The sequence below is a fragment of the Asterias rubens genome, chromosome 7, assembly GCF_902459465.1.
Source record: "Asterias rubens chromosome 7, eAstRub1.3, whole genome shotgun sequence".
In the NCBI taxonomy this organism is placed as follows: domain Eukaryota; kingdom Metazoa; phylum Echinodermata; class Asteroidea; order Forcipulatida; family Asteriidae; genus Asterias; species Asterias rubens.
The window spans coordinates 3,470,721-3,478,205 of NC_047068.1; the positions used below are offsets into that span (position 1 = coordinate 3,470,721).

The 7,485-nt window shown below is 40.8% G+C and overlaps 1 protein-coding gene across 1 annotated transcript in view; it reads right to left on the reverse strand.

Annotated features, from left to right (window-relative positions):
- Nucleotides 1-1,112, reverse strand: part of LOC117292589 — a 47,959-nt gene extending 46,847 nt beyond the window's left edge. Inside the window, exons 1-2 of the mRNA XM_033774698.1 lie at nucleotides 861-1,112; nucleotides 142-263 (exon numbers count right to left, since the gene is read on the reverse strand). Of these exons, the coding sequence (XP_033630589.1) occupies nucleotides 142-263; nucleotides 861-942 (204 nt within the window). The 5' untranslated portion in view covers nucleotides 943-1,112. The remainder of the gene's footprint in view (nucleotides 1-141; nucleotides 264-860) is intronic.
- Between the last annotated feature and the right edge of the window lie 6,373 nt (nucleotides 1,113-7,485).

The window sequence follows — 7,485 nt, forward strand, 5'->3', positions numbered from 1 at the left end:
TAAACCAATAATCCGAGGTTTGATTATTATACAACATGAAAATAAAAAAAGTAACAATGATAATAAAAACTAAAAGTTATTAAACAAATTAATTTAGTTTTAATTTAATTTCAAACACAAAAACAAAAAATTGCCACTTACAAACAAAGAAGAGAAACTCTGACCAAAGAAAGGAACGGATATCGGCGGAGTTATCACGTCTGAATAAACGTCATCACTACGTGACAATGATATGTCTCCCGATCCAAATGGAAATAAGATATCTGAAAAGAGGACAGAAGTTACAAGTGAGAGATGTTGTCTTCAACCTAGTTTGTTTTCAGGGCTTCACGAAGTTGTTTACATTGAAATTATGAAAGCGCCCTCTATATAATATGAGCGGTGAGACTTAAGCCCTTTTCGAAACCACGGCTTCAGCTTTGGTTTCGGCTTGAGGCCGTGTCCGAACTGGCGACTTCGGCTACAGCTACGGCTAGATCAGCGCGTCTGTCAGTGTTGAAGAATAGGCAGACGCGCGTGATCTAGCCATAGCTGTAGCATAGATAGATAATTAAATAACTAGATCGGCCGCGCGTACATACGCGCCATTGCCTGTGTAGAAAATACAATTGTTCGCCATGGACGCAGTAAAAATTACACGTTCGAAAGGCGACGCGCAAAAATGAACACGGGAGATAGGCCTTTGATGCGCTAAATGTCACGTGCTGACGGCAAAAAGTCACGTGCTGATGGCAACGCACAGAAAATGTACACGGGAGATAGGTAATGGCAGCCCCCATGCCAGAACCCGCGTATGTACGCGCGGCCGATCTAGTTGTTCTATTATATATCTATGAGCTGTAGCCAAAAAAATGACTTACCGACTCCTTGTTGGGCGTTCACTGCAGCGACGACACATAGGCCTATTGCCGCAACAACTTGGATCGGTGAGAGTCGTGTCATTTCTCCTTTTAAGTTGGTTTATATGTTAACAATAATGATTGGAAAAAATTCAAACAACCCATAGAATTTACCCCATAAACTAGTTTGCGTCTACAGAGGATTTATTTGTGGTAAAATAGCTGTTTTAGAGACCGAAAGCCGAGACTACGTACCTACGACACACACACCTAAACAAGGAACTAAACTACAGTCATGTGACAGTTGTATAAAAAATCACAAAGAAATTACAGTACATATCACACAATAACCACCTTTTGTGGCTTGCAGAAGTGCCTGGGAAGTTCATCGGTGATGTTGCCAGACTTTCACGGTCTGTGAGGCACCATTCAAGATACAACTGCCACAGGAAAAGTATTATTAAATCCGTCGTAGGAATATTGTTGCCTGGTTTTGGTTTGGTTTGGTTTTGAGAAACAATGACAAACCTGCTTTATGTTTTCATATATTATTTGGTTTGCGGTAACACCATATATGTATCTACTTGCCAGGTAGAGTTTGTTCTTTAGAGAACTGTCTTGCTTTATTCTACTACCGCGGAGTAGATTGTTCGGATGTCCCCGGGAGACTTCTCAGTTCTGAAATGGTGTTACCGCAAACCAAATATATAGGATTATTGTTGTTGTCTGGTTTTGGTTTGGTTAGAGAAAACAATAATAACTGCTTTAACCTATGTTTTGCTTTAGATCTGCGTTTTCGTAAAACTGCTGCAGGCTGTTGACGGTATAGCGAAACCAAAATAGTCTATTTCGGTACCAACATATAACACTTTTAATCTCAACTTATCGAAATCAAATTTTTGAAAAATTACTTCTTTTTTCAAAAACTACGTCACTTCAGAGGGAGCCGTTTCTCACAATGTACTATCAACCTCTCCCCATTACTCGTTACCAAGTGAGGTTTTATGCTGATGATTATTTTGAGTAATTACCAATAGTGTCCATCCCCTTTAACTAGGAACACCATTCACACGCAATGGGAGACTTTCTGGGACGATAGAGGGCAGCAGACTTACCGGGTAAATCCATTGTTCTCAGAATTATGCGCATGTTCAGAACTACGTAAACAATGGAAGTTTACCCGGTATGTCTGCTGCCACCTAGCGTTGGAAAGTCTCCTATTGAACGCACCCATATTGGTTACATAGCGTTGGGGAGTTCCCTGAAGAGTACCCTGCTGCCAAAATTGTTGTTCTCAACGCCTGGGGGAGCACACACATTGAGTAAACATTGAACAATAATGATATTTGAAAGATTCCTTTTGCAAGGAAGTTTGATTGAAACTGTTTCCGCGATGTATTGGCCTAATATGCTCAACCTATTCAAACTTCAAAAAGTGTCACATTTCAAAAATTATATAGATCGTTGTTCTGCATGATGACACACATCAATACGGACCTTTTGAAATAAATCCAAGTTTGGTCGAATATCAGTTTCAGTTTAGTATTATGATAACCCTATTCTAACTTTTACACTACAATAATTTATCAAAATAAACACATTAATTTTTTGTTTATGGAAGTAACCTAACAAATCAATGAGCCACCAGCCTTAAAATACGAATCTGCGTCCAAACTTAATACGTGTAGTAGGTAAAAAAGGTAAAAACATCTTGCTGAATCACATAAGATTCTCAAGACTGGGTCAAATAGTGTTGGCAAAGACCCAACGGAAGGTAATGAACATGAAAATCCCCCAAACGTTGGCGGCAAAGCAACGGCAAAGAGGGAAAACTCGATGGAGCAGTAGTATGAGAGGCGTTATAAGACCTCCTTTTTATGAAGAGGGTCATGACCCTCAGTCATGAGGGTCTTCGATCTACTCTAAGCAGACTTTGGACCGGGTTGCTCGATTGATGTGTAAGGGGTGTACTTGTCTAGAAAAATTGCTTTGTTTTAAATTAATAAAGAAAAATGTTTGTTTGTTTGTTTATTTGTTTGCCTGTTTGTTTGTTTGGTTTTGTTTGTTTGTTCTTGATTTGTTCTTAATTTGTATCAACTAGCATGGTAAGATTAAGATAAAGGAAATTGAAGAGACATTTCTCGATACAATCAACCGTCGCACGCACACCCCTTGTTAAAGAGTGTACAAGGCCCGTAGTTTTTATTGTCATGGTAACGTTTTGATCGTGTACGAGCCTGCTTTTAATTAAAACGTGGGAGTAAGGCTTTTGTGGTCCACGGGGATAGGCTTAAAGCGGTATGAGGGTAAACCCCTTGAGCCTTGGGCGTATCAGCCTAAGAGGGTTGTGGAAGTTCCCGTAGGAGATCAACATGAGGTTGCCCCTGAAAACGGGCACTATGAAAGTGAGAATGTGAGCGTAGGTGATGAACCTGAGGTTGTCCTGGAAAGTGGGCACAATAATAATAATAATAATAATAATAATAATAATAATAATGCATTTATAATGCACCATCTACATGTATCTAGTGTACAAGACCCTATTTCGAGGCGCAGAACAAAAAACAATACATATACAACAAAAAAGAAATGTAGAACATAATAAAAAATATACAATGAATAATCTACTGTCAAGACATGTAACGAGCTAAGTGTAAGAGGATTTAAATAAATGAGTTTTCAGCAAGTTTTTAAACAATGGAAGAGAACTACAGCATCTGATGTTATTAGGTAAAGCATTCCAAAGTTTAGGAGCACAAGCAGAAAAGGCACGATCGCCGTACGATGAGGAAGTTCTAGGAATAGTTAAAAGGGACTTAGCAGAAGAACGAAGAGTGCGAGAGGGGGCATAAGGTACAAGGAGATTTGCAATATAAGACGGAGTTAAGCCGATATGAGATTTAAAAGCAATAAGTAGAATTTTGAATTGAATTCGTTGTCGAATGGGAAGCCAGTGAAGTTCCTGCACTATACAATGTAGGTGTAATATGATCACATTTTTTAGATTTGGTTAAAACACGAGCGGCAGCATTTTGTAAAAGTTGTAGTTTGTGACAATGATATTGAGGATGTGAGTGAGGGGCCAGAACAAGGGCTCAAACCTACTGCAGGTTCTGAGACTGGTCCAGCTAATGTAGTGGGCAATACAGGGTTAGATATAGGCCTACCTGATGGGCAGGAAACCTCTCGGAGGTATCCAAAAAGGGGACACCGACTACCTGTGAGGTTTAGGTAGCACTGTTAGGTAGCAGGGTTATTGATGGTGGTAGGTATTGACTGAAGGTTTTGTTTGGTTGTTTTTGTTTTGCTGCAGGATGGTTGAGGAGTGCTATAAGTGTCATGACACCTTCACCTGCAAACAGGGCCTGTGGCGTCACCTTCGGGTTAAGCATGGCCCGCCCAAGTTTCTCCACTGCAAGTGGTGTAGCTTTAAGGGAAGGAGAAGAGGTGAGATAATTTTGGGAGACACTATCGAATTTGCCACCCTGATCACCTGGCGGAGGGTGCGAGGATCCAAGCCAAGCTCGAGAAGGAACCTCGCAGAGGTTCCCCTGTGTTGAATGGGGGAATGACACTCCCAATCTCGGTGGACCGGTCAGTGCTGGTTGGACGACTAGCTGGTGATGACCCAACCAAGCGGTCCTTAGCCCCAGCTATGGTGAGCAAGCCACCCCTATCGCCCAAGGCTCCAACCGAAGATAACCAGGCACCTCTGAGCCCCACAGTCATCAGCCTGTCACCATCCCCGATATCGCCTCTTCATGCTCCACCAAGGTCCCCTTCGATTCGGTTGGGGGGCGAACCCCGCACCATGTTGGCAATCATGAGAGGGAAGCCTGCAAACACAGACGACTCTCCCCCAGGGACATCGTCCGAATCATCGTCCAAGAGCGCAGCTCCCGAGGCAGACCAAGATGGCGGCGAGGACTCCGTGGATCCGGAGGTACCAGCAAGACGGACCCGGTTTGCCCTGGTGGAGGAGACGATGTGTCGGAAGACGTACTTGGGCTCCAAGCTCGTCGACGTGGAGAACATCACACGCGTGTATATCAAATTAGTGGACCCTTCCCGCTACACCTTGGACCCCTAGCTGAGTAGACGAGCGATGAACTTAAGACTGAAATAATTTTTATTCTTGCCACAATGACCTTTTTGAAAAATCAGTGCAGTATTCCGTCAAATTTATATTTTGATTATTGTTAAATTTTAAGATAAATCACAGTGTTCTTGTTTAATTATAACGACTTGTATGCTTGCGGGTTCTGTGAGGTGTTACGCCGTTGTGAGGCATACGTGTAGTCTGTATTTGAGACGATTGTGTAACTTGCGTGAGGTTCACCTGTCACTTGGGCCCGATGATGACTGCTCTATGAATGACGACAACCCCCTGGGGTCAATTTCACAAAGTGATAGGACTAGTCTTAACTTAAGACTAGTCCAAGGAGATATTTTAACAACGTACGGCTAGTCCTATAGTTAAGACGAGTAACTCGTTCTAACTCGAGATAAGACGAGTCTTAACTCTTTGTGAAATCCACCCCCAGTGATCTTCACTTTAGGGTAAAGATTAATAAGGGGGACGAATTCTAACTTAAAACAATAAGTACTTTTAGTTACTTTTTATAGTGCCCTTCGGTTTTCGTTGGGGCTACAGTCGTTTTCCCCTCAGACTTTCCGCTTTGGGGAATAATTACAAGTATTTAGTTAGGTTCATATTTAAGTTGATACTTTTTGTTTGTTCATGTACAGCGGTTTGTTATTTTGTACTAACAAGGCAATGTGCGTTTGTGTGTTCAACAGCGGAGGTCCGGTAGTAGAGTGACCTGTAACTCTTCCCGGTGTGGTTGATGTGTGTCTGTTTAGCCGGTTTGCCCTGTGTTTGGTATCCGGCTCATAACCTACTACTAATCTACTTGCGGGAACATTTCACAATTTGGTGTGTGAATAAATTCGGCTTTTAAGCTGTGGCCTAAATCAAACTACTTTTGTTATTGTTTAGTCTGTAATGTGTCTGAGTATAAACCATTGTTATTCAATAGAGACGTATTGTAGTCACTTTGGTTGGGGAGCGAGGAAACTAGTAAAACAGACACATAAATCACAGAGCTGGCTGGGACAATGTTATGGTTCGCTGAATATAAGGGGGTTGGTTGTATCGACAACAACCTTTTTATCCTTTTGACAAGCATCATATATAACGTAACTTCAACGGCTGATGGTTGCACTTTGGTATTGTCACTTTTCAACTCGGCTCCGTTACGGGCTGTCTGGTACCTTCCATACATACATTTTGTTGTGAAGATTTTAATTGTGTAAATTGTGTGATATGACGAAAAGATACTTTTTCCTTTTGAACTGAATTCATGATTTATTGTCTCACTCTTCTCACGCAGGTATTTAGTAGGGTCAAAACGTGAGGCCATTAACTTCTTTGTTACTACGTTATTGATGTGTCTGTATAAAATGGAAAGCACAGTGACACAAAAGAATGAACAAACTGTTTATCACTAATCTTGACAGTCCTTGATTATTTACTATATATCAATAATATCACGCCTAAAACTCAACTGCAGTTTTCATATAATTAACAGACCCAAATAGATGTGAGTGTATTATTATTAGCAGGCACGGCACTGATCGTTTTAACGATCAGTGCCTGCCGATGAGCATACCGCAACATGTACATTTAAAACTAACTAGACTGTGAAACAAGGGAAGACTTGTGCTCAACATCATGAGCACAGATCAGCCTCCTGCTAAAATAAAACCAACAGATTTCAGTCTGTGTGTGAAGTGTCAAAATGTTCTAAAAAATTACAAACTTACATCACCAAAACGTTTGTCTTCAGTTGAGACATTTCTGTTTAGTGTTCATAAGAGGAGTGAATGATGCAATCCAGATTTCTTAAATCCCCCCAAATCAGTCCAGCCAACAAGAAGGCCTTTGAAAAGGAAGGGCCTATAACAGCACATGTAGTTGACATTCCACGAAAGCGCTTGAAAGGTATACAAAAGTTCTGACTGTTGATAGTATGCTCTCACTCTCACTCATATAGGCCTGCTTTAATCATATCAAAAGCCTTTGTTTAAAAGTAATCATTATTTTGGGGTATGTGAGATTAGAAATTGAAATGTCTATACCATAATAAAGTTAGTATTGTTTGAAGCTTTGCACTGTGTGGAGAAAGTAGAAGGAACTATAAATAAATAGTAAACTTGCGGGTACATGTACAACCACATGTATATCTCTTTAGTGTGAATGTTGGTTTGGTCTCGACATTTCTAACGGTATACTCTGCTCATCTCTGAAGACGAGCAGAGTTTGTACACTGTTCGAAACACCAAGACCAAACCGGCTCTTTTCAGAGCCAACACTCACCCGTTACAGGTTTACACATGGTTGTACCCGCAAGTTTACTATTTATTTATACTTCCTCCATAATAAAATTGTTCTTCCTTGTATTAGAAACACAGCTTTTGCTTTTTTTGCAACAGCAAGACATAAGTTAGACTTGACAGATTTTTGAGCTCAAAAGACCTTAGCTCTCATTGTTAGCGTTGGAGAGCTCTCAGTAAAGCTAAACATCAGTTTGTCTTGTGAGCTCAAAAATCTATCAATTGAATAGTTCTGTCAGATAAAACAAGA